Source organism: Numenius arquata, chromosome 13 (assembly GCF_964106895.1).
Source record: "Numenius arquata chromosome 13, bNumArq3.hap1.1, whole genome shotgun sequence".
Lineage (NCBI taxonomy): Eukaryota > Metazoa > Chordata > Aves > Charadriiformes > Scolopacidae > Numenius > Numenius arquata.
In genome coordinates this window covers 6,445,292-6,471,504 of record NC_133588.1, presented here as the reverse complement: position 1 = coordinate 6,471,504, position 26,213 = coordinate 6,445,292, and the positions used below count along the sequence as shown (strand labels likewise).

Here is a 26,213-nt window from a genome sequence, read left to right as displayed (position 1 = left end):
TTGGTTTAGAACAGTGTTTTTAATATTTGAAATATCCCACTCTGTAGGTACTATGAAACTGTACCATTTTACAGCTCAGTTTTGTGAGTTCAAACAGGTGCTGGGATTAAAATGACTTGAACCTCTTCTACCAACTTTAAAAAAGGCAGGATTGCTTCAGTGCCCTCAGATCATGAGCCTCTGGGAAAGGCTAATTCCATGTAAATAAAGCCTTCATTTTTTATGTAGCCAGGGTCAAAGCATTTGTATTAGGGGAACTTCAAGGTCATAAAATATGATCTGGAATAGAAAGACTAGAAAAAATTAGTAGTAATAATTGATATCTAGTAGGCAAAAAATAAATCTCTCTTATTGGGACTAATGAGAGCTAGTTAAGGATATAGCAACTCTAAAACCTGTAGCACCTCAAAGATGCACAGTCAGTTAAACCAGTCAAACTGCAAAACAGTTTAAAATTCCTGTGCATCTGTAAGAATAGTATTTGCCATAATTGTATTTTCTGTCTTTGTATTAAATTACTTCCACTTTAAAGTAATGATACTATTATTTCCAAACAATAACAGTGGGTGCAAAATAATAGAAATATATTTCAAATGAAAATAGGTAAATGTACAGCAAGCATTTGATCTGTTTCAAGTGCAAGTTTTTAGTACTTTACAATGCAAATTTCCAGATGTATAAAGTAGATTAATGAGAAGAAAGACGCTCTCAGGTTTTTAAGAGGAAAACTACTTAGTATATGTTATCTGTCAAATCTTTCCAACCCTCATGTCTGATAAATTTTGAAGCTTTTCTACAACATGTAACAGTGTTGAAGATTTCAAAGGCATTACGCTGATACGAGTATGGGCTTCGTCCTGGCAGTGGCTAGACAGCAGAGACACATCCTGTTGATGCTCCTACTGGGAAAAAGTAGGAAGAACTGAGCCCTTATAGGTTGTATTTGACATCAACCAGCTGCTGAATTAGCCTGCTTGATGCTCCAGTGGAGCTGCTCTCTCTTCTTGTCTATGGCTTGGCTGTCTGGTGTCAACAACCTAGATGAGGACTGAGGGGGAAATCCAGGAATTCTGTGAGAATTCTGTGCACTAGTGTTAGTCCAGATTCAGAGAGTGGAAGCAGGAGACTCTGCATGGCACAGATTTATTCAGTGGGAATCACAGGTGCACTACACCATCTGGTATAGTATTCACCGGCTTGTACTATACCACATTGACGCCCATCTCCATCAGTCAGGTTTGTGCTGCAGCCATACCTAAGTATTAGTACTTAAGCTGTGCCAGGTGGTGCTATACCCAGGACTACAAACTTCAGGCTTGATTTTATAAGAAGGGAGTATTAAATGGAAACACAAAGAGAGTATTACCCCCTTTATATGACATTTGCAAGACCAGTTATGGAATACCAGTTATAGGCTACCCACATTTTAAGGAGGGTGGGATTTTATTAAAAAAAAAAAGAGAAATATGGCTAATAGAGAAGCTCAGAGTTAAGCGGTGACTTGATCACGGAGCACTGGTCGTGTTCACAGAGGAAAGATTTTTGTCATAGTAGGCAATTCTTTATTAGACACAAGGGAAGTCTCTGGAAACTGAGATTCCAAGCAAGGTGCAAATTTTAACAATGTAATCAACTATTGAAAAACATCCCTGTAAAGGTGGTAGAGTCTCCCTTACAGCCAGTCTTTAAATCAGGGCTGCGTGTCTTTAGGAGATACAGTGGAACTTGGACACTGTGGAAGTTGCTGGTGAGAGTCAGCGGAGGTCAGACCGGCCGGCAATTGTCCCTTCTGACCTTAAATCCTCTGAGCTGGAGGCACAGAGTTCTCTTAATACTTAATGCTAGACTGTTTCTCCATGTATCAAGAAATGTTCAGCTAATCCAGAAAAAGGTTGCATTTAAGTAGAAAAAAAAAAACAAACCCAACAATTTGGGGGATCAAGTACTATCTAGACATCGTAATGAGGATGTGGCCCTATTGTATCACACAGTACCTGCAGTAAAATACGGCCCTGGGTATTGAGAGTTTTTCTGGAGAAATTGAAAGGAATTTTAAAGCAGTTACTGAGATTATTTTTTTTATACAGCTCCAGAATGAATTAAGAAACTATTTGTAATGACCACATGGACTAGTCATCTCTGAGGGAGGGAAAAAATGGTAGCCTGGAGAATAAACATGATGAGATTGGTAGATTCTTTTTAATTAATCTCTTGAACTGAGAAAATTCATCAACAAATGTGAGAAGCAAATGTTTAACCTTTAGGTTTGGTTTATGTTCACATTCGAAACTAATATAGTTAGAGACACTTAAACATTTGTGAGTAGTGAACATATGTTTACAGAGTAATTATATTTAACATCAAGAAATTCACAAAACACTTCCCATATTCCTGTGGTTTATGCCCTTTTGTTTTCTAAATATCATGTTGAATAGTATGTTAAATTCTAGCTTCTGTCTAAGGTACTGGAGGTGGCTGCTTTAGAAGATATTTTTCTCAGCTGTAGCAACTTCTTGTATCTAAATATGTCATTAGTATTTCCATATGTGCTGTTACCTTGACATTTTCCAATAGGCCAACAGGTTAAGGTATTAATAAACTGAACGATTAAGCAAGTTTTTTTTCCTGTAGCTATAGTTGTACATTTCAAACTGTCAGTTTGTTGCTATTGAGGTTTCCCCTCTGTACAGAATTACCTTTGTTCGAAAGGTCTCATGCCAGTCAGTGATTAACAAAGGATTGGCTAATGTGGTTTGTTACATTATGCAATTTTGATATTGCACAGTTTTTCACCAGTGGTGGTGGTGGGGAAAGGTGAAGTTTCTAAACCCCACTTCTTCATCTGAACTCTCCATAGGGCCTGAGCGCACAGAGCCCCTTCACCTGGGCAGGCTTTTGTAGGACTGGGCAAAGGAATGTTACTGCAAAGGAATGTTAGTGCCAGAGCCTCCAGCTCTGCTGGGAACAGCCCTGCCGCGGTGAACTCCCCCGGCATTTGGGAGGTCCCGGGGTCTGTCTCCGCGGTGGCCTGCCTGGCTCTGGCTGGGGAGCACCACTGGGGGATTTGCTCTTCGCTGCTCCCCGGCCCTCGGGGAAGGCACGGAGAAGGCGTTGTATCCTGCATCTCTTCCCTTGGATTTAGGGCTGCCCCGAGCACTTGGAAGAGCACCCGCCCTAAGAAGGGTCCTGAGCTCTTTGGCCAGGAGCACAGACGCAGGAGAGCAGGTGCTTGTATAAATAAACAAAAAAAAAAAAAAAAGGGGGGGTGTCACTTAGTAACTATCTCGTTTAACAAATGATACATTTGTTACACGCTCCCTCTCGTGTGTCGGACTCCACAGCGCTTTCTCTTTCCCCCGGGTAACTCACAGCCTGCGGCAGCCGGACGGGCCAGCCCGACACCTGGCGGTTGAGGCCGCCGTAGCGGCGCTCGGGGGAGCCGGGGCCCAGCGCGACCCTCGGGCCGTGACCCGCAGCGCCCTTCGGCTTTTCAGAGGCGGGGAAAAAAACAACCGCCAGAGGAAGATTAAAAGTAAGCGAGAAGTGATTGCGCGGTACGAGGCTGGTGGGGCCGGGCAGACGACAGTCCTCTCGCGGGGCGGGGGCGCCCCCCACCTCGGCGAAGGACAGGCCGGGACAGCGCGCCCTTGGCGACCCGGTCCGGCCCGTCCCGGCGGAGGCAGGCGGGAGGGCGACGGCAGCGCCCACTGTCCCTCCCGGGCGCCCGTAGCGGGGCGGAGCCTTGCTCCGAGGCCGCCCGGTGGCGGCGGTGTGTGGGCGGTGCGCGGCGAGGAGCGGAGCGGGCGGCCATGGCGGCGGGTAGCGCCATCCAGATCCCCAGCCGCCTGCCGCTGCTGCTCACCCATGAGGGCGTCCTGTTGCCCGGCTCGACCATGCGGACCAGCGTGGACTCGCCCCGCAATATGCAGCTGGTGCGCAGCCGGCTCCTGAAGGGCACCTCGCTGCGGAGCACCATCATCGGCGTCATCCCCAACACCAGCGACCCCACCTCCGACTGCGACGACCTGCCCTCCCTGCACAGGTGCCCCCCGGGACGGGCTCTGCTCTCCTTCCCGGCCTCGGACGCTCGTCCGAGCTGCTGCTCAACCCGATCCTGCCTCCCCGGCCGGGAGGGTGCTGCCCCGAGGCGAGCTCGCCATGTTGTCACCTCCGCGGGGGCGAGTCTTTTCTGCTCCGCCGCCGTGTGGGAAGCGCTTCTCCCATCGGAGAAACTTTTCTCGCAGCCCCGGACGAGCGTCCCGTTGGGGGTGGGGGGAGCGTATTGTGACGAGGGCTGTCTGACCGACGGCCGGAAGAAAAGTTGGAAAAAGGAGGCCAAGATGGAAGAGGAAAATACGGTCAAAGAACACAGGCCAGGAGCATTAAGGCTGTCTTTTCAGCTAATAAGTAGCACGCATAGTGACCTAGTTCATGTAAAATGAAACGGAATTGCATTTCTGTGCGCCAAAGCATGAGTAAAATTAACATGCTGTAACCCTTAATCTCAAAACTTTATTACAGCAGTGGATTTAGTAAGGTTTTGCTAGAAGATAACTTCTCTCTTAAATCTACTTGAACAGGTACATATGATCTAAAATGTTGGTTCAGAACAAGGCTAACAATTTCCCTGAAGAACTTTAAATTATAAACACTCTGTTTTCCAATGTGTATAGTTTGAGCAGAAATGTCAGCATTCCTGTCCGCACCAAGATCCATTAAATTATTTGTGAAAAAATTATTATATGTTTCTAAATCAGGTGACATATTGCATTATCTTAGTTATTTTTTTCAGTTAGCTTATTCATTTTCAGGGTTTAGGGTTTGGTTTTGTAATCTGTGTTACAAAGGAAATTGTATAATTTAGTTGCGTTTCATGATAAGGAGCTATGACCTAGGAGGTTCTCGCAACCTGTAGCTCAGTTGCTTTTTGATACGGAGCACACAAAATGTTCTGTGGAAGGTGACAAATAATACAAAGATTTGATCTGTTTTCAGGATTGGCACCGCTGCCTTGGCAGTTCAGGTGGTTGGCAGCAACTGGCCCAAGCCACATTATACGTTGCTGGTTACGGGCCTGTGCCGATTCCAGATCCTGCAGTTGCTGAAAGAGAAGCCGTATCCTGTTGCTGAAGTTGAACAGTTAGATCGACTTGAGCAGTTTACTAATCAGCATAAATCTGAGGAGGAACTTGGAGAGCTGTCGGAACAATTCTACAAGTATGCAGTGCAGGTAAATTGTTTTAACCCTATGCATCGCATATTGATGTATTTATGCGTATATTTGTTTCCTATCTGCCCTTCTTTTTCTGTAGGTTTTTATACTTTTCAGTGGCTTGTAAAGTTTCAGTACTTCTGCTACAAAATAAATATTTTTGTTGTACCTTAAGGTTTCTATGTCAAGTTCCAGGGTGTCTATACAGCTCATTGCAGGATGAATCTGACTGTTGTTGGTGCTGTGATAAGTTGGTATTATTTCAATAATTTGATAATATTATAGCAATAATATAATTCCACTCAAGTAGAAGAAATACTTTTGATTTTTGTTTTCACCAGGATTTTAGATATATGTATATGTAAAAATATATACAATGGATTGCTTTTTGTGAGGGGTTTTTTTTATATTATTAAAGGGAAAAAATCCTCTAGAGCCTTGATTATAAACAGAATTTGGGTTTAAAAGACACACAGGAAAAGTCATCGTAGTGTTAAGATAACTGAGAAAGTTTTTTATCAGGGTGTGTGGAGGAAATAAGACGTGGAGGCATTGAAAAAAGAGCTGCAAATGATGATATTTTTTTAAGTTTGCCAAAAAGCGGAAAGCCTGAAGTCTTGATTGCCCTATGCTGAGTTAGTGCCTCTTCTGTGAACTTTTTTGTTTACTTCAGTAGCTTTTTGACAAAGTACCTAGACACGTTTCACACTGCAAGATACAATCCTTTTTAGGTCAGATACTCACTAAAATAATTTGAAAAGAAACATAGCAACCATGAATATTGTTCATTGTGTGTTCCTTACAGTTGGTTGAGATGCTGGATATGTCTGTTCCTGCAGTCGCAAAGCTGAGACGTCTTTTGGACAACCTGCCTAGAGAAGCTTTGCCAGATATACTGACCTCTATCATCCGTACGTCCAACCAAGAGAAGCTTCAGGTATTATGTTGTTAAACTTGTTTAAGGGGAGCTGGATGTTTGCTATTTTTTAGGGTTAATCGCTTTTAGATAATTTAGAAATTGCTTACGGTTGAGACTGTGTAGTGATAACATGCCAGAAAGTATTTGTGTTACAACTGAGCGTGAATACTTGTAAAACATTTTTGTGCTGTTGTTTAAAATATTTATATATCCGTATGTCAGAGCTCACCTAATAGGTTAATGAATCAAGTTAGCTTTGGAAACAGTTCATTTTCTTAAACAATAAATACAACATGGACTTCCCCTTCCCATAGTAAAGATGATAAATCTTTCTTCAAATTATGTTGAAATCTTGCTTACTTATCACAGTTGACAGACCATTATACATCTTTTAGTACCAAGAGCTTCAATTTCAGGTTTTTTTAGTATTTTAAAAATATCTTGAAGTGTGAGGATTTTTTAAATCCTGAGACACTGGTTAAACTTGCATCATATGTCAAAATAGCCGTGCAAAAATAGTGCTTATGGCTTGACACTTACTGGTCTGATTTGTATATTTGCTTGCTGTGTTTGGAAATTTTATTTTTCCTTTTCTTTTGTCACTGCCAGCGCTGCATGTTCAACCTTGAATTGAAAGCATAAGTTAGGTTCTTTCAAAGCACAACAAACGGGAATTAATGCAGTAATTTGAAGTGAAAGTGTGTACTGGAGGTGAATATCCTGCTGGAGGAAAGTACCTTAGTCATTAAATTTACCTTTACCTTGCCTTTTTTTTTTTTTTTTCCTTTAATTGGAGGTGCTAAAGAAAAGAGTAGCCAGTGGTGGAAGCTGTGGAAATACAGGAGAGCCAAATTCTACCCATTTCCACGTATCAACATTGTTAAATGTGAAAATGGAATAGTGTATAAAATTTTAAAAAGACAAGCAAAATAAACAAAAAATCCCAAACCAAAATAAAAAAAACTTAAGGCATAAGGTGATTTTTTCCTGTATTAACCGAAGAGATCATGCTGTTACAGACTTTCTTAGAGGGCTAGCTCTTTCCTGAGGCTCAATAATTGAAAAATAGAATGCTTATAGATGTTTGCCACAGAAAATGCAACCAAAATATTAAGACGCTTTAAAAACTGACAGGATAAAATACTTTTTTTTTTCTATTTTGGAGTGCTTTTCAGTTTTGGCATCCAGACCCTCGAGGTTAGATTTGATGTGCTGTATTCTCATTGCATTTCTTGCTACCTTTTTTCCTAAACCATCTCTTCTATAACTCTGGTCAAAAGACAGTAACAGTACCCTCCCTGTTCCCCTTCCCGAAGTGATGATCCATCAGCATGAACTTATATATGGCAACTTATAACTCCTTGCTTTTAGATTTTAGATGCTGTTAGGCTGGAAGAACGGTTCAAGATGACTATACCATTGCTTGTTAGACAGATTGAAGGCCTGAAGCTGCTTCAGAAAACAAGAAAGCCCAAACAGGATGATGATAAAAGGGTATGGGCATTTAAATGTGGGATATTTAAACATTCTAAATAAGTATAAAGATGCACTTTTAAACAGGCTAATGAACGATTTGAATCTGTGCAAAGTTTTAATTTATAGCCATAATGTTTCATGGTCAGTCTGGAGCTGCAGAGATCACCCAGCTGGCAACTTTGGCTGTTTAAGACACCTAACAGAGAAAATACTCTTTTAAAACTGCGTAGGCTTATTTATTGATTGATTGATTGATTGTTTGATTTTAATCTGAGCACTTTCTGATGTTGAATAAGTGCTCAGGTTCCTTTAAAGAGTCATGCGATTCCCAGTTTACTTGCACAGTGTGCACACAATGAGTTTTGGCCTGTGCAGGGAAACGTGTACCTTTTACTAATGGCATTGCAGGTAAATGATAGCTTTTGAAATACAGATTAAAAAAGTGTGTTGTAAAACGTAGCTTGCTAAACTAGGGCAGCTTAGACTTTTGCTGCATCTACCTCTACTTCTGCAGTTCAGTAAGCAGAAAGTAATTGAGAAATTAAAAAGGTAAGAGAGGACTTATCTGTTTTGTAAAGATTACACTTATTCTGCTTAATATGATGGGCTGCAGTGCCCCCAAAAAATCACAAGTAACTCTTTTCAGTTTTGTTCTCGCCTTTTGTTGTCTGCTAGTTTAAGGTAGATGATAAATGCACTTAGGAAATACATACAGTAAAATAAGAACTGTAACTTTTTAAAGCAGTACCAATAACACTGTGAAGTTACTTATTGAATTAAGCTTTCTGAATTTTTCTAGGTGTTTTTGTCGTGGTTTCCATTCAAAGACAAAGTACACAGTTTGTTTAATAACCAAAAGCTGATACTGTTCTCTGGCTCTGTTTTCCATTTCATAGGTTGTAGCTATTCGTCCTAATAGAAGAATCAATCACATTCCAAGCACTACAGAAGATGAGGAGGAAGAAGAAGATCACGATGATGTTGTCATGCTGGAAAAAAAGATTAGAACATCCAGTATGTCAGAACAAGCTCTTAAAGTTTGTCTTAAGGAAATAAAGAGGTAGGAGACTTTCAAATGGTGGTTTCTTCTCTTATTTAATTTTTAAAAACAAATTTTGTATTAACCTTTTCTTATTTGATGATATGTTTGTATTGGTTGTGTTCTGGATAGAATTTTTAAAAACTTAGAGTGCTAGTTTTTGCTTCTAAATTTCACCATTTCATCTTTTTGGAACATCAGAGGTGATGACAAAGAAATATGAAGTCTTCTAGGTACAGTTTGTACATTAACATAGCATTAAACTAAGCTCTCTAAGCCTCGATGTTATGAAGATTGGAAAAAAAAAGCTAAATAACACCACAGTTGTTAATAATTAATGGATAAACTAACCCACTTATTGAGTCTCTTCCCTCTGTTTTTCTTTAGTGAGAGGATAACTGTGCTATCCATGATGATATGATGGACATAACATCCTCTTTACAGTTAACAACCTCTTTTTCGGTGAGGATGCATATATAGTGGTGCATGCATAGTGTATGCATAGGGAACTGGCTCTTTTTCATTTCTGTTTGTATCCTATAAATAATCTATTCTTAGGCAAAGACAATCTCCGAACTGATGGATTAATGACTTGCATTTTTAGTAGTATGGTTGTCAGAAAGTAAGAGGATATGCTGATGACCTCAAATTTGCCAAATAGCTATCTTGTGGTGCAGGAGAGTCTCTTACTTTGCAGTTAATTCCTGGTTAGCCTTTTGAAATCTGAGCATATATTTCCAGATTAAAGAAGATGCCTCAGTCAATGCCGGAATATGCTTTGACAAGAAATTACTTGGAACTGATGGTAGAATTGCCATGGAACAAGAGTACAAAAGGTAAACCCTTCTGTTATTGTTGATTGTCTCTTGCATAGACATTTTAGGACAAGTAACCATCATGTAAACACTATGTACTTAGTTCTGTCTTGCAAATGTTTGGCTCATTGTCTGATCATAAAAATGTCATCAATGTGTTACTGAAGTCTGCCTGGCTTGAAATAAGATCTGAATACTGAATAGCCTGTGTAGCTCAGTTGTGCATCTAAGAATATGAATTTTAAAAGTATTAGTATTAGTATTTAAAAGTATTATCCACATAGAAAAATGAAGGTGTTATTACTCAGAATCTGTGCTAGTATGTATCTAAAATAATGAGGAAAAGACCATTTAAGTACTTAGATGTCAGACAAAAATGCTTTTGTACATTTCTGTACCATTAGTCTTCCTGAAGAAGGTTCTGGCATGTCTTTTGTTAATCAAGTTTGGTAAGGAACAAAAGAATGAAAAAGCACAACTGTAGTTAATTTTAATAATTACAACTTCAGGTTCCGTACAAAAACTGAGTGTCATGTCAGCTTTGTAGTATAGTTTTCAAGTTTCAAGTACCATAGTTTTCAAAAGTTGTGAGCAGGGAGTGATACTGTTAATATAGGAACAGTATGCAAAAATGGAGGGCAAAGAAAGAGTAGAAAACCAAACATGACTTTTCTTACTGACCAACACAAGTAGACTGAGTGGGCAAAATGACTTTCTGGAAGTTGTATTGCTGGAGAAAAGGATTTTAGTTCCTTTGAGCAGCTACTGAAGAGTGTTTTAAAAGCCACTCAAAAGCCTCAATCTGATTTTAGAAAGAAATTTAACATACCACACCAGCAGAAACATCTGTCTATCTTTTGCCTTCTTAGTATGCACGGTGATGAATTTTGGCTGTTCAAACTAGAGCCTTGGCTGTTTACAAATCTTCTTGTATATATTTTCTTTAATCATTAAATTGTAAAAAGTCTGCCTACAGATCTTTGGAGATCTCTACGGTATTATTGAGAATCCCAAAATGAGTAAGGTATCTGTTGACATTCATGTCCTAGCAGAATGTTTTTTTGGTGAAAGTTGCTCTTTAATCTTTTAAAATGATGCCATGTCGCATGTAGTTTGAAGTTTTTACTTTAAGCAAAGTTGCAAAGTTTGTATTCACATTCATGCAAGTGATACTTTGGACTCCATAGCTACAGTGAATAAAAATATACATTAATATAAAAATAGAAAATCCAATAGAAAATGATGATCGTTAGTGAACTTTTTGTTCAGTGGTTCATTACAAACATTTATATGGTTGATGATGAGAATTTAATCAAAATTGTCCGTATGTGAAATACGCACACTTAGCAGTCTGAGGGTCTGTGTCCGGAATGCATAGAATTTGAAGGGGTGTGTGTGTGCAGAGTTGATAGACTTCACTGCTTCCTGCTTTCTCTCTTTATGTTGTAGAGCAAAGAAGAAGACAGCTGCTTTGTGCCAGAATTCCCACTCTGCATAAAGCGTTAGTTAGTGTCCATTGTTGAGGCCTGCAATTATGTCAATTGCAAAAAACCAGATTTCTCCAGTCGTAGTATCGCACGGGTATTTTAACAGTGCCAAATTGCACGGGTATATTTTCCAGTGCCAAATCAGTTACATGTTGCAAAACAAGTAAAGCCTGCCCCTCGAGCCAATAAGATCTTGCTCTGTTTGCAAGATAGTTATCGACTGTTATCATAAGTAGATGATGAAGACATAAGGATGAATTTGTCTTTTGGGAAGGGCTTACAGAATCAGACTTCATTCTGTGAGAAAGCAAATGCTGAAAAATTTGCTTATCATTGAATCGCTGATCTAGAGTAGACACTAAGTTCATTTGAACCAGATTTCAATCTGTAACAGTGAAAAGTGGCATTTTTTTCAATTTCATTATCAGTATTATGATCTGTCTAGCTTATGTCTAATTTCCTTATTATAATTATTAAAGAATTATAGTATCTTTGTTTTAGGAAAACATTGTCTGAAATGTGTGTAAAGGGGATTGCATTGATGAATGTGTTTGAGAATGTGTTTGTTTCTATTATATTGTAGAATGAGTTGTTTCCATTTTTGAAGGTAAATGTGCTGATATCTCTTCTGTTGTCAATGATTGACAGATCGCCTTGAAATCCGTGCAGCTCGAATTCTTTTGGATAATGATCATTATGCTATGGAGAAGCTGAAGAAGAGAGTTTTGGAGTACTTAGCTGTCCGACAGCTTAAAAACAACCTCAAGGGACCCATTCTTTGTTTTGTGGGACCCCCAGGAGTTGGTAAAACTAGTGTTGGAAGATCAATTGCAAAGACTTTGGGTCGAGAATTCCACAGAATTGCTTTAGGAGGAGTCTGTGATCAGTCTGATATTCGAGGCCACAGGTAACTACTTCCTTTCCTAATTGCAGTTTTTAATTTTTTTTTGTCACAGAATGTATTGATTCTTTTCATTGTTTAGTTAATACTTAAAAAATTTTCAGAGAATCATAGAATTGTCTAGGTTGGAAGAGACCCTTGGGATCATCGAGTCCAACCATCTACCCTACTCTACAAAGTTCTCCCCTACACCATATCCCCCAACACCACATCTAAACGTCTCTTAAACACATCCAGGGATGGTGACTCAACCACCTCTCTGGGCAGCCTGTTCCAATGCCCGACCACTCTTTCTGTGAAAAATTCTTTCCTAATGTTCAGTCTAAAATTAGACAAATTTAAGAAATTTTGCTTATTTCAAACAAGGTAGTTATTCACTGATTTTTCTTGATATTCAATGGTATTCTCCTGAAATTCAGGAGAGAATTTCAGTAATGGGAGTGGATGTTTAGTGTTGACGTATACAGCCTGTATTATTTTTTTCCGCTGCTGCCCTTTATTGTCATAGGGGAGAATGGAATTTCATCTCCAGTCATTTTGGCACTTTGAGGTAAAATTCAGTAGAAAGTCTAATGTAGAATTTTAAATGTTGCATCTGATTTTTCTACCTTTTAAGAGGGATGTAAAGGTTTAGCTGTACAAGATAGCCTATGAATAGCAGCGCATTACTTTATAACCATCTTTGTTGCTAAAACAGGAGGAGAAACTGAGAGTGATACTTAAAAGTTGCTACAGGATAGCAACTGAGTTACTATCTCAAACTTGCTAGTGTACTATTTTGCCATTTTAAAAGGCAGTTTATACAAAGACACCTAAGCTGGAAGATTTCATAGATTTTTTTGGGTGATTTTCCTTAGTACTTTTTTTTTGATCTTGCATCTCTATACATCTACTTCTTAGTCTTTTAAACCATTTGTTTATATTAGTCCATTCCCCATTCCTTGCAACTGGAAGCATAATGAATGGATAATGTAAATAACTGCCAAACATCAGTGCAGCAATTTTGGTTCCATTAAATATATTTTGTGCTTATTGCATGCAGTGTAGGAAATTTGGAATAATGAATTTGTTAGTGTTGTAAAGATCTGTAAAGCCATGTGGCTTTTCTTTTTTAAAGTCACATTATTGAATAAAATTTCTTCTTACAACAGTAGGTAAATTATTGTGAATTAAGTCTATCAGTTATTTCTTCGATGCCGTGTAACAGTTAATATTGCCCAATGTCTATGTTGCTACTTTCAATCATCAGAATACACCATCTTTCTTTCTTCAATTCCAGGTTATTCTGTAATTTCTTTTTGTTTTCAAGGCATAAAATGGACCTTGATATTATTACCATTTCCCTATGTAATTTTAATGAAAAATTAGAAGAAATGCCGTAATTGTTAGGTTCGTCAGACTTCAGACTTCTGACTGTGTAAGCCAGTTGCATGTGTGAATGTGTTACAGTGGTGGAAGCTCACAGTCCCAACTGGAAGGAGTGCAGGCAACACACTGGGAAATCTTGTGCTGAACATATGCATAAACTGCTAGGAATCTAGAATATAATGTATTTCTAGGAATCTAGAGTATAATATGCTACGGATCACTTCTTAGACCAGAACATGAGAAACGAAAAAGTGACAAAACGGTGATTTTGTACTTGATGACAGCTTGAAAGTTCGGTGTTGTTTTGTAACACTTTAGCTCAGCACCCTTGATAAAATGAGCAAGGTGTTTATTCCTGTGCACATTCTTCTGTGGCAAATTTGCAGGAGTTTTGTTTTCCAGAGTGTTTGACGCTTACCCAGAGTTTGTCGCTTGAAAGAATCTGGAAGTTTTTTCTTAGTGTAGGTTTGGTCAACATACCTAGCAGCCACTGGGGCTTTGTAGACACATTTGTTTTAATGCATTTTTTTTTACTGCATAGCAGCACTCTGTGCGTGTGTGTGTGTGATTGTTTCGTAAACCTTTGGAATAGCTGGCCTTTTTACCAATTTACTTACTAATGGAAAAAGAAGTGAAACTCTGTCCTTCTCCTTCACTATGTATTATTCCTGTAATTCATTAACTGCACTGTTAATCACTGTTTAATAAGTTAGAATTCTGGTATTTCAGATTACTTATGGTATGGATCCTAAAAACAATTTAAAATGTGACTCGACAACATGTTGCTATTCAAGCTGAAACCACTAGAGGCTGTTGAATACTAAGTATTACAGATAAGAGTAACTTTTTCACCGCAGAGCAGGACTGAAGCCTTTGTTACCGGGAAACCATGTTCGTATAATTGACATTATGAGTCAAAGTAAAACTGTAAAACTGTCATCAACTCTTACTTAATTGCCAGTATTTTTTACTAGTTTCCTTTTTTCTTTTTTTTTTTTTTTTCCTTTGGCTTTCTATCTTGTGCCTAGACCTAGTAAAGAATAAGGACAGCTAGAGTTGTGCGATAAAAGAGGCTTTTAAATACTTTTAAATGTAAGCGTTTTCATCAGCAAAGGAAAATAGTGTCTCGAATTAGCAAGGGTATCATGTGGTTGCCCTTCAATAAACAAGCGTATAGTTTAAAAACAAACTTTAGAGCAGTTAATACAAGGAGTCCCTTGTAACTGACTGCTTTTCTAAGTTTTTTTGTAGGTAAAATCAAAACCAACTGTTGTATACTGTTTTTTTACATTCTGGTTCATTTTTTTCCCCGCGTCTCTGCTTCTCAAAGTAAGATCAAATTAAAACTACAGCTTTTCTTTAGACCTCTTTCTGTATTGTCCTTTTGCGTGAATAAATCCTTCAAGTTATTCCCAGTCAAGTGAATCCATATTGTGCATCTGGTGGCAGTCACAGAGAGGAATTACAGAGGTGGTCTAAAAGTGGAGGAGACAGAGGCTGCTGTTCTCTGAGTTTTAGTGTTACGCTGATTTTCTAATATTACATGTTGGGAACCATTTTTTTTCTCCTAAAAGCTCCTTATTAGGCTTTAAGGCTTAAGGATTCCATTAACATTGCAGAAGAATGATACTAACTGTACCTACAAATGTACTAAACATTTAAAAAAATGTACTAAATGTACTAGAACATTAAAAAAGAAACTATGGTTCAGTTTCACTTGTGAGCAAACGTTGCCTGAAATAGCATTCACTTTGGCTGCTTATTACTGTTGTAAGTGAAAGGTGCAGACTGCACTTCAGCAAGCAAAATAAAATACATGAGACAGCAGCAGGGTGGGGAGTGGGGTTTCAGTAAGTTGCACAGGCAACTAGAAACTCCCAATTTTTGCAGTTTCGCTCTGGATCATGTGCCTGCAGCTGAGGTTTGTGAATCCTTTTTTGATTGGGTGAAGAGTAGCAACTACTGTTCTGCATTCCCAAAATGAAATCATCATCTTGGTACAAAACCAGAACTGCCTTATCAGACATCCTCCAGCTGTTTACCACTCATCTATACCATATGTTAAAGTTTGCTGGTTTACATTTGTCGTTAATTTGTATTTAAAAAAAAAAATTAAAAAAACACTCTGCAGGATGACTTGGAACTTTTTTCCAAGAAGCTCACTGCATTTAAGATCTCCTCAGTGCTGATATTTTGCTTTATACAGGACCTATATGATCTTCTCTCTTGCATGTGTGTGTGGTTTTCTATTTTTAAAAAAGGGAAGATGTAATTGCACCATTTATTTAGAGCGGTGCTGGTGACATCACTGTGAAGCTCTCTTTTTCTCTCTCTCACCTCTGTGTGAAGCACTCTTTCTAGGACAGTTTACTTTTGGCTTAGGCCTGTGCTGAAGACTTGGTCAGGTGCATTTGTGTGAGAAAAGGTGTTTTTCCTCCCCAGTACAGCCACGTGAGCAGAAGTTCACGACACAGGCCTTGTTGCACTAGGAAAAAAAAAACCTCTAACAGTTTCACCTGTGAGAGGAATAGCTTTGTCATACAGGTATAAAGCACGGATATAATTGTAAAGCACTTCAGTAGACACAACCTCTCGTCCTTGTGAAAAATAAGCTGTGACCTTGTGCAAGTGAGTTCAGAAATGGTTTCTTTGGTGGTATTAACTTTGTGATCTTTTCCTACTTCTGCAGTTTTAAAACCACTGTAGTTGAAAGCAAGTTTAAACTTTTTTTCTTTGGAACAGTATGAAGAAAGTGGGTCGTGTTTTTATCAATAATACTAGTACTGCTTTAAGGGTTCCAGTTCATACACATTCCCAGTTTACATTGGGAGATTTCCCTGCTGTCTGTCTTGCATTTTCTAGGATATATAGCTCCTAATGACATACTACACAACTCTAGTGTTTTTTTAAAGGTACCTTTTCACTGATTTAAAAATGAATAAAAAGATTACTAAATTACAGCCCTGTGGCATGAGCTTCTAAGGGTTTTTTTTTAATTGTTATTACACAAGTGAGATAATCGGGAAACTTGATCTGTACTTCTGGTTTTGCATGGAAAGCAGCTGAATCTTTCTAGATTCAGTGCATGGACAGAAACAGGGCATCAAAAAATGAGCAAAGCCATGTTATATCATCAAAAATGCTAATGTAGAATATTGATTTTCCTCCTTTCAACCCTAGCTAAAATAATTAAAATGAAGAATAACATGACATTCAGTGGCTACTGTTTGCAAACAGCAGTATTCAATTTCGCAAGTTACAAGGCAAAGGTTAATATTCAGACAGATAAATGGCCATATCTGCTTGTAATTTTCGTGTATTCTAGTGGTTTTATATGTAAATATCTGCAGGGTCTGTCTTACCGAGGACTCTTATGTTGAGATATGTTCCATAACAACCATTTAGGAACGAAAACAGGCTGCCTATGTTTGTATTTTCAGGGTAAAATACTATCTTATTGTCCTTTATCATTCCACGTGTGACATTTACATTGGCATTCTTCACTTGCCTTGGAGATGTTGAGTCTTTGATTAATAATATAATAAAATAGGTATCGGTCCATCTCTAGTAAATGAAGATGTATCACAGATTTATAGTTACACATGGGAAGAGTTAATTGATACATAGGTATTTGTTATCCTAAAATTTATAGTCTGAGTTCCTACTTTGTGATACCTGATCAAATGACATAAATAAATTTAAGCATGCTTTTATTTGAAATTTAGTGCATCAATTAAACATTTATATTGGAATCTCTTGTTTAGATTTACCATGTCTAGAGATGCTTGAAAATACAAATGAGAAGACAGTATGAGAGAGAAGAGTGAGAATAGTCACTTGTCAGTAATGAAAGGAAGAGCAGAATGTTTCTAGCCACTGTGTGCTTTTCTCATCTGTTAACCCTAATTCTGTGGACACTGAATATTTTGCAGAACCATTGCATATTTCCAACAATAGTTCTTTTTATTTTGACCTGTGAGTTTCTTGAAGAACTCTTGGTTTCTATAGGGGACCATTTCATCCTTTTCATAAATTGGATCAATTTCAGTTGGACTGTGGTTTCTATTTAAGTTTTTTGTATGGTGGTGCATGACCCAAAGCTTGCTTTGGACAGGGTGCATTAACAAAAAAAGCAAACAAAAGAACGACTTTATGTCACTGTTAGAATGTTTTTCTTATTGCTTGCTTTAGAAGCCACTTAATCTTTATACTCTTAAAATTGTATTTCTCCAAGATATTGATCTCGCTTGACTTGTTATAAGTTGTCTTGAGTATATTTGCTTTTTTCTGCTTTTTCTTCACCACAGATCTCGATACAGTGTTCTTCAGCCTACTTAGTGTATGATTTATTTCAAAATGTTAAGAAACTTTGAATCATAGAATGATAGAATTGTCTAGGTTGGAAGGGACTTTTAAGATCATCGAGTCCAACCATCAACCTGACACTGACAAAACTACCACTAAACCATGTCCCTAAGCACCATGTCTACCTGTCTTTTAAATGCCTCCAGGGATGGTGACTCAACCACTTCCCTGGGCAGCCTGTTCCAGTGTTTGATAACCCCTTCTGTGAAGAAATTTTTCCTAATATCCATCCTAAACCTTCCCTGGTGCAACTTGAGGCCATTTCCTCTCATCCTGTCGCTTGTTACTTGGGAGAAGAGACCGACCCCCACCTCTCTACACCCTCCTTTCAGGGAGTTGTAGAGAGCGATAAGGTCTCCCTTCAGCTTCCTTTTCTCCAGGCTGAACAAGCCCAGTTCCCTCAGCCTCTCCTCATAGGTCTTGTTCTCCAGACCCCTCACCAGCTTTGTCGCCCTTCTCTGGACGTGCTTAATTTCTATGTCTTTCCTGTAGTGAGGGGCCTAAAACCGGACACAGTATCCAAGGTGAGGCCTCACCAGTGCCGAGTGCAGGGGAATGATCACTGCCCTAGTCCTACTCACCACACTATTCCTGAAACTTGGTTTGTGTACAACAGTTAAGTCTTACTGAAAGATGCTGTATCTGTGAGAATCTTCCACAAGTATAAATATGTCATTAAATACCCAAATCTATTTGAATCTAAAATGACTGTGACTTGAAGTATATTTTTGGAGTTGTTTGAGGGGAAAAAAAGTATTTCAATCTGTTAATAACAACAACTTTTTTGTATCTCAAGAAAGAAGCACTTAAACAAACAAGAACAGGAAGAATTTTTTCTATTTGGAAGAACTTCAAAAAAGTTTTTAAAAGTGGTGTGTGTGTGTGTATGGGTATAAACAGACAGATTTCTTACTCGGAAAACCTTTTGGTACCTAACACTTATTATCCTTTGACCTGTGTTGTTGCAATTGGATGGTGCAGGAAAAGAGTGATTATTCACAGTGCTTTCCCTTGACTAAAGAAACCCAGTTTACTTTCATTTAGTTTATAAACCAAAGCTGTTTCTTAAAACCAGATGGAACATAGATATCTCAAAATTTTATAGAATTTAAAAGGATCAGATAAAACTTTGTGTATATAAAAACACAAACATTCATTAAAAAAGTGTGGTCTTTAAACCTGCAGTTGAGAATAATCTACCAAGCAAGAAAGAATATTTGATGTTTACCTAATTATGTTATCCTATTACTGACATAAATAGAACATTAAAACCTGTCAGGCTGCATTGTCTCTAAAGTATATAAAATTATTTACTAGTTCTGTAAGTGCCTTTTTGTCACAAAAAAATAAACGAAAAAACCCCCAAAAAATCAAACCCAAGAACAACAACAAAGCCACCACCACCAACCAACCAAAACCCAAAACCACAAACAAACCTAACAACAAAAAACCCCAAAGAAACCCCAAAGCTGCTACAATGATTAACTTGGTTGCACTGAGAAATGATTCACTTCTATGAACTTCAGTTCTGCTTCAGTCTTGTAATTTTCTGATTGCATTTTATTGAATCCTTTCATTCTTTTGGCAAGGCTGACTGTGTGCGGATGGAGAATGAAGTGGCACACTAATATAAGAGCTCCCCCATGCAGATTCTTCATCTGTAATAAATGTTAGAGAGTGCAGTCCTCAGTGGAGTCCACTCATTGCAGAGTAAGATTGCACAAAAGCAGTGAGTGCCTTTAGCAGCTGTCTCATGAAGGTGGTAAATAGGCAAACTGAAATTCTGTCACATTTCTGGCTGTTTAGCAGATCTTAAAAACTTTGATTTTTGCTCAGATCTGGAATTAAATATAGTGACTGCAATTTGTTCCCTCAGTGATTAAATATTACATGGAACTAACACTATTGCTGTGTGGCTTGAGTTGGGTTTTTTTAATATTTAAAGTCTTCTCTGGTATCTTTTGAAATTACTCCCATGGTATTTTTGGTTTCGTCTTTCTAAATGTCATCCTGTTTATTTTGGACTGTATTAAAACAGATCATATGGCAAAGCAGAACAGTCCTGTTCTGCATATCTGCTTTGTGAGGGTCATGAGATAGATACTGGAATTCAGCACTTCGTGTATCTCTTTCTTCTTAAATGACCGGCATTTCATACTCTTAATTATAGTATTTTGTTTAGTTATGGCACGAGCAGAAAAGGCTGTGGTAAATGCAGCAAATAGGGGGTGCATGTAAAATGCAGTTGCTCTGTGCATTGTGAAAAAAAATTTTTTACCAACTTTGCTGAGTAACTTCAGACTCAGAACTTCTTTGTTGTGTTGCACTGTTCTAGTTTTTTATTTCATGTTGAAATGACATAGTAATTATTTTTTGTGAATATTAATTAAAGCATGCTGTATATACAGGGGACATCGACAGTTCAGCATATTTGGAATTTTGCCCTGGTTTGTAACGTGCTCTGTGAACTCTGTTGCAATCAGAACCCCCCAGTATCATCATTATTAAAATGTTAGTATTAATGAGGTTCCCAAATCTGCTTCTGCCTGTTCATCCAGTACAAGGATGCTTGTACTGAGTCATGTAAAATGCCTGCAAGCCATAAAGTTTTGATATACTTTAATACATATGTTTATCTTTCCAGACCAACTAGTGCATCATGGAACTGTCATTTCCATCTCCTGATATTATTGCTTGTATTAGTTCAGATGCATATTCCATATTTTTATCAACTAGTTCCAAAAAGTTTTGCAGAAAAGCAAGAATTGTTAAAATGCTGCTTATTCTTATATTTTCCTTTACATTTTATTTTTGATGTTTCTACTTCTGTTACATGTGTCTGGCCCCTCTTTCCTCATATACATTTATTTCTCACAGGCGCACCTATGTTGGCAGTATGCCTGGCAGAATAATCAATGGACTGAAGACTGTTGGGGTTAACAATCCGGTATTCCTGTTAGATGAGGTTGATAAACTGGGGAAAAGCTTGCAGGGGGATCCTGCAGCAGCCTTGCTTGAGGTAAGAGATGATAAATTACAAGCATTGTTTCATTTGTAATTAAAAAGAATTAAAATACAGGACTCAGAAAAGAAGATTCACTGGACAAATGACAGTGTCAGCTTTTTTTATTCAAATCCCAACTGCTATGTTTTGACATTGTTGGATTTCTGTCAATTAGTTGCACGCAATGCAAATGCTTTGTATAGTACGCTAAGTAACAGATCTTTAATTTCAGTGATCTGTACTTAAACACAAGGATATATTTTGTGCTGGTTTGTATATTCAAAGACTGTTCAGTCCTTAAACATTACTTATTTGGGGGGCTTGAAGGCGTTGATTTTTAATGACCAAATGCTGTTAACTATGAGAAAGAACTGTAGAGCAGACAGATGGTAGCTGGACTTTTTCAAGTTTTCCCTTTCTTTCATGGAACAATTTTAATGTATTTTTGAAGCTTCTGATGGTACAAGCTTATATGGGAGCTGAGCATTTTACCTAGCATGTAATATGTACTTGTTGCGTCATCTTTTAGCAGCATTTCTTTAATTAGTGTTGTAATTAACTTTCTGAACTTAAGTTTTTCATTTAAGTCACAGCTCCCTACTTCTTGACTGATTGTGTTGTAGAGAGGGTTTGTTTTCCATGAGAATCAGCTATTAAGTGTGTTTTTCCTGAAATTCTGGGACTCAGACCAAGATATAAATCTAATTTGGAAGTCTGTGTTATCACAAAGAGTTTAGAGGTGTTAAAGTTGACTTGCTTAAAGAGACAAATCTAGGAGATACAAGTAAGGACTTTGGTGAATTGAGATATTGTTGGAATGTTTTGTAAATACATCAAGTGTTGGGATGTTATTGATAAGGTTAGTTGTTGGGATTTCAGGAGGCTAAAACTCAGTGATTCATGCATCAGAGCACAGACCAGTAATGAGTTGCCAGAACCTTCTTTCTGTCTTCTTTTTTCCTGGAGTATGATACACCACAATATCCCAGTACGATTCCTTCTTCCTCCGACTTGGATATTCAGCAGTTTTATTCTAGCAATTTGCTGGAGAGGGGAAGGAGTGTCCCCTCAGGTGTGGGGAAGAGACAAAGAGCATTGCCCTTCCCCAGCGTCTTAGTGCGGAAGGCTGTGTACCTCTTCCTGCGCTAGAGCACTGCTGATGAGGAAGGTAATGGCAGAGCAAGGCAGGGGTGGGCATAAAGTCTTGAGCCTGTCCAGAGCAGGTGCACTTAAAGGTTTCGGTATTGCGCACATGTAGAATTTCCTTATACTGCTGTATTTTTACACTGTCTACCTCTCTTTTAAGTTCTCTCTGGCCGTAGGGGCTACCGTCCTACGCTGTTTCACCTGAACTACTTCTGTGATTGTTCTTTACCTGTTTCAGTCAAAAGGGTTGGGTTAGTAAAATATATTTATCCAGATTTTTTGAGCTAGCTCACTTTCACTGAAATGATTTAGGGCATGATCCTAGAAGCACCTCAGTTGTCAGACCTAAGGTACGGTAACTTCTGTAGCTGGGTGGTTGTAGGTGGGGATGGAAGTGGTTCCGGTAATACGGCTCTGGCCTACAGAGTCATTCTAATGACTCTTTTTGACTGACAGTGCTTAATACAGTGATTTGAATATGAAAAATGTTACTTAAATTAAGGTGTCATGAGCTCATCCGTATGCTGTATGACTTCCTGCAAATGAAATGTCAATTGGCATTCTACAAATGTCATTATTTTCTTCCTGCTAGATAGTGTAAAATTACTGTTTTGACAAGGCCAACTAGTTCTTTGAAAATCAGCATATGAACAGGCTATGGTTTGAGAGCTCTGTTTTGATATTTGCATGTTAACATGAACTAGTAATAATTTAAATGTACTAGAAAATACCATGGCTTCACTCTTTTAGCTTTTTTAAATGACAGTTATGATCCTTTACCTGTGCATTTCTCAAGCATGTAGTACACATTTCTAGGGCACATGAAAAGCCTCTAAGTGCAAAGAAAAGAAGCAGGGGAATGTAACAAATATTCAAATGCATCTTCTGTGTACTTTTCACTTGCAGGATTTTATTTACTCTTTGCTGTTAATGGTAATGAGCTCTGTTTCTTAGTTTTCTGATATTTCTTCTGTCGTTTCTCCTTTAGATATTGAACTAAGCTGGCCTAAATCTGCATGGATAAAAAAATACCTGAAAATCAAATTTTGTTAGCTAGCTGACTATTGTTTGCTAGGCAGCCAGAATTAGCAATGAAGCAATGATTTGTCATTTCTTGGAAAGGGAATAACTTTTTTTGGAAGTGTTCCGATCAGTAATCCAGATCTGTACATTAATATTGTTAATTTTATTCAACCTCTGCTGTTTCTTTTAATTTATTTTTCATTCCCTGTCTTGCAGTAGAGAATTAGCATTTCCATTCTTCATCTATCACATCCAGTGTGTGAGGGCAAATAAAATTAATTTCTTTTTTAATTATTTGTGTTTGAATTTTTGATACTTTGTGGCTGCTTGAAGATGTTTCTGTTTCCCTTATTTTAAAACCACATTCTCAGTGATAGTCAGCTCAGCTCCTGCCATGGATTATTCCAGCTGAGGCTGGTGAGGTTAGCTTCCAGCTGTCTGCTTGGGCCGCAGCCTTTATGTAAGTCATTGCTAATTGACCATTAGTTGCATCTGGAGAAGTAATTGCTGTATTAGCCATGTCTGGGCTGCTCCCTTCTGAGATCTGTATATCCCTCTACTGCTGTCTAAACATCCTGAAGCAGGTGCTTTACCTCTTCTAATGGAGAACTCATGCCAGGCCATAACAGCTTAATTTTCATCTGCTTTTTGTGGTTTACACTGTTGGAAAGTCCATCCGGAATGAGCAAAGGTGGCTATTATGTAGGAGAACAAACAATAGTAAGTGGTCACCTAACTGGCACATTTGTTTTTCAGACTGCTGCTTCTTGTTAGGTAAGTGCCATCATTAAGTGTAAAAGGCACATCCTTTTTTCCTTAATGTGTAGGTGTGTTAAATTCTCCCTGTCTGTCTACAATGGGATATATTCAAGAAGAAAATTGCCATACCCTGTAAGCTTGGAAGCAAAGCTTGATGTTTTATAATTGCCGGATATGTGTTTAGTTCTAGTGCTTCTGCAGAGTGGTTGCTTAAGCAAAACAGAATATCTTCCTATTTCCAGTTACTGTTCATCAACAAGGGAATGTTTTAGTCTAAATTTAGATGAGCTCTGTTTAAAACAGAAGAAAGCAGAAATGGATCCAAGTGCCTGATAGCGAGTATTTGTATGCAGGGAAATTAGACCAGGAGCATAGCCAGGCAATTAAATGTTCATGGAACTTATTCTGGATTTTGTGGTAATAAAAAGCTGGTACAGAGAAGCCTTTGTGAGCTGTGAGCTGTCGGTCATAAATTAACTAAGGCGTTTTGTTCACTGAATGTTCTTTTTGTACTTAATATTTTTGTATTAGTTGAGTATCTTTGAAAGCTTTTGAACTTGAGCTTTAGCAGAGATACCTAGCTGAAGAACACTTCTATTTGCTTTGGAAAATATGTTTTAAATGCATAGGCATGATATTGGTTTATGTCTTATTCTAAGAAGTAGTTACCGTGACAAAGAATTGTTAGTCCAGAGAAACTCTAGCCCTTGAAGAAAGTCTCAGATAATTCACATTTTTAGATATAGTCTGAGTTGGTTTTGATGACAGTTTTCTTTACCTTTATTGGACAGTATTGTTTGCAGATGAGTACAGCATCACTATTTTGTATATCTTTGTAAATAATGATATAATCACCAGTTTAGCACTTAAAGAGGATTCATAAGGATTTCTAGTTGCAGACTAGGAGAAAGAGATAAACATGTCTGTAGATACATGTTACAAAAAATCAGTGTGGTCAGTCAGAATACATTGCTTTTCAACATTTTTGGAAGTAGTTGCAAATTCTTCAGCTAATCGACCGGAATTCTGTGGAAATACTTGCTATCAGTGTGAAAAAAGAGTAGTGTTAGGGTTTGCTGTTTAAATCGGTTTTGAAAAATTTGCAAGAGTATATGTTGAGTGGGAGACTAATATTTGCTATAGATCTACTTTCCTTGAAGACGTTTGTAGACGCTGTGCTTGGATACACCGACTGTTGTTGCATCCCCCTACATTTTAGGGCCAGATTGTAGGACTAGTTGAGGTAAGAGACATCTATAACTCTGATTGAATTATGCATCGGTGTACTTGGCGAGTACTTTGCCTTCATCAGGAAAGAAAGGGAGTAAATGATAGCAGCTGCCTGCTGAGGAGGGTGAGAGAGAAGAATGGCTTTTGAATGGCTTAGAGCCAGCCAACAATAACATTCACTGAGTTCCAACCTTAGTTCTAGAATTTAGGCATATGCTTCAGTATGTTTTCAGATTTCACTGTTAAGGGGAACATAACACTTGTATTTTATTACAGTTGCAATACATTTCCAAATATTAGTCTTAAATATGTGCAATACTTCAAAATAAAACCAGAAATTGTTGTTTTTAAAAAATTCTGCTGTTTCTAGCATTCTGTAAAAAAAGTATTTTGTTAGTTTGTTGTTAGCATAAAGCATTCTTGTGCTAACGATTTTTAATTTTTCAAAGACTGAACAGAATTTAAGAGTAATGAAAATTCTGAATTGTTTCTGTCATAACCAGCTAAGAAGTGCTCAAATTCAGGTTTTTTAGAATTATCAATACCATTCTTGGCTATAATTCAAGTTGCTAAGACAAGGGGTGCATTCATTTGGGTATAGGCAGATAAATTATTTTGACAGCAGTGTGCTATTTCTCAGGAGATGCATAGGTCCCGTTATTTGTAACATGAGAATTATTCATGTTGGTGTAGCATTGATAATTCATCATTTGGGAAGGAAAAGCGTGGCAGTACTTTAAAGGGGGTGGAATGAAGGTGGTTCATAGATGGTCATATAGAAGTTGGGCGTAGATTGCTAGATACAATGAACTTCCAATTTTCAGCAAAAACTACAAGACAGCACCTTATTACACTCATGATCCACATATATAGAATATTTGTGACCTAATGCAGAAAAGCAGCTTATTCAAGTGATAGCTTAAATATATGCAAGCGTTGCATTAACACACGTAAGTAGTACTAAAAGCAATAGGAAGACATAACTGTTATTTAAGCCATAGTTCTACTTGTGCTGTAAATTTTTGAGGCTGGTCAGACTGTGTGTTGTTATTCTTCAATGCTTGTTTAATTTTGTCTCTGTTTTCTAATCACAAAATTTGGGGAAAAAAAGAAAAATGCAAAGGCCATGTTAGGAAAGCCAGGGCTCACCTAGAGTCAAGACTTGCACGGGATGTCATGGGCAATAAGAGTTTCTATTACTATGTTAGTAAAAGGCTGGACAAAGCTGAATGCGTGGAGCGGGTGATCTGCTGCTGGGGCAGCAGGTAAGGCTGAGATAACCTGTGTTCTTCCCTTTGGTCTTCACAGTGAGATCTCTCAGGTTGGCGTGCTTAGAGTAAGAAGAGCTACCAGCAGCAGATGAGGATTGGAGTCAGGGATTACTTGAGAGAATTCTACTCATGCAAGTCCATGGGACCACATGGGCTGCTTTTCCAAGGGTGCTGAGAGTCCTTGAGAGGCCACTCTCT

At 38.1% G+C, this 26,213-nt stretch overlaps 1 protein-coding gene across 2 annotated transcripts in view; it reads left to right on the top strand.

Annotated features, from left to right (window-relative positions):
• The first annotated feature begins 3,757 nt into the window (after positions 1-3,757).
• LONP2 (lon peptidase 2, peroxisomal) overlaps positions 3,758-26,213 on the top strand; it is a 46,118-nt gene continuing 23,662 nt past the window's right edge. Inside the window, exons 1-8 of one of the 2 annotated variants that reach the window (XM_074158125.1) lie at positions 3,758-4,042; positions 4,996-5,230; positions 6,018-6,149; positions 7,503-7,625; positions 8,504-8,667; positions 9,388-9,482; positions 11,597-11,855; positions 20,460-20,601. In XM_074158125.1, coding sequence (XP_074014226.1) covers positions 3,810-4,042; positions 4,996-5,230; positions 6,018-6,149; positions 7,503-7,625; positions 8,504-8,667; positions 9,388-9,482; positions 11,597-11,855; positions 20,460-20,601 — 1,383 coding nt within the window. In that variant the 5' untranslated portion in view covers positions 3,758-3,809. The remainder of the gene's footprint in view (positions 4,043-4,995; positions 5,231-6,017; positions 6,150-7,502; positions 7,626-8,503; positions 8,668-9,387; positions 9,483-11,596; positions 11,856-20,459; positions 20,602-26,213) is intronic. The other variant, XM_074158126.1, reaches the window with a different exon arrangement.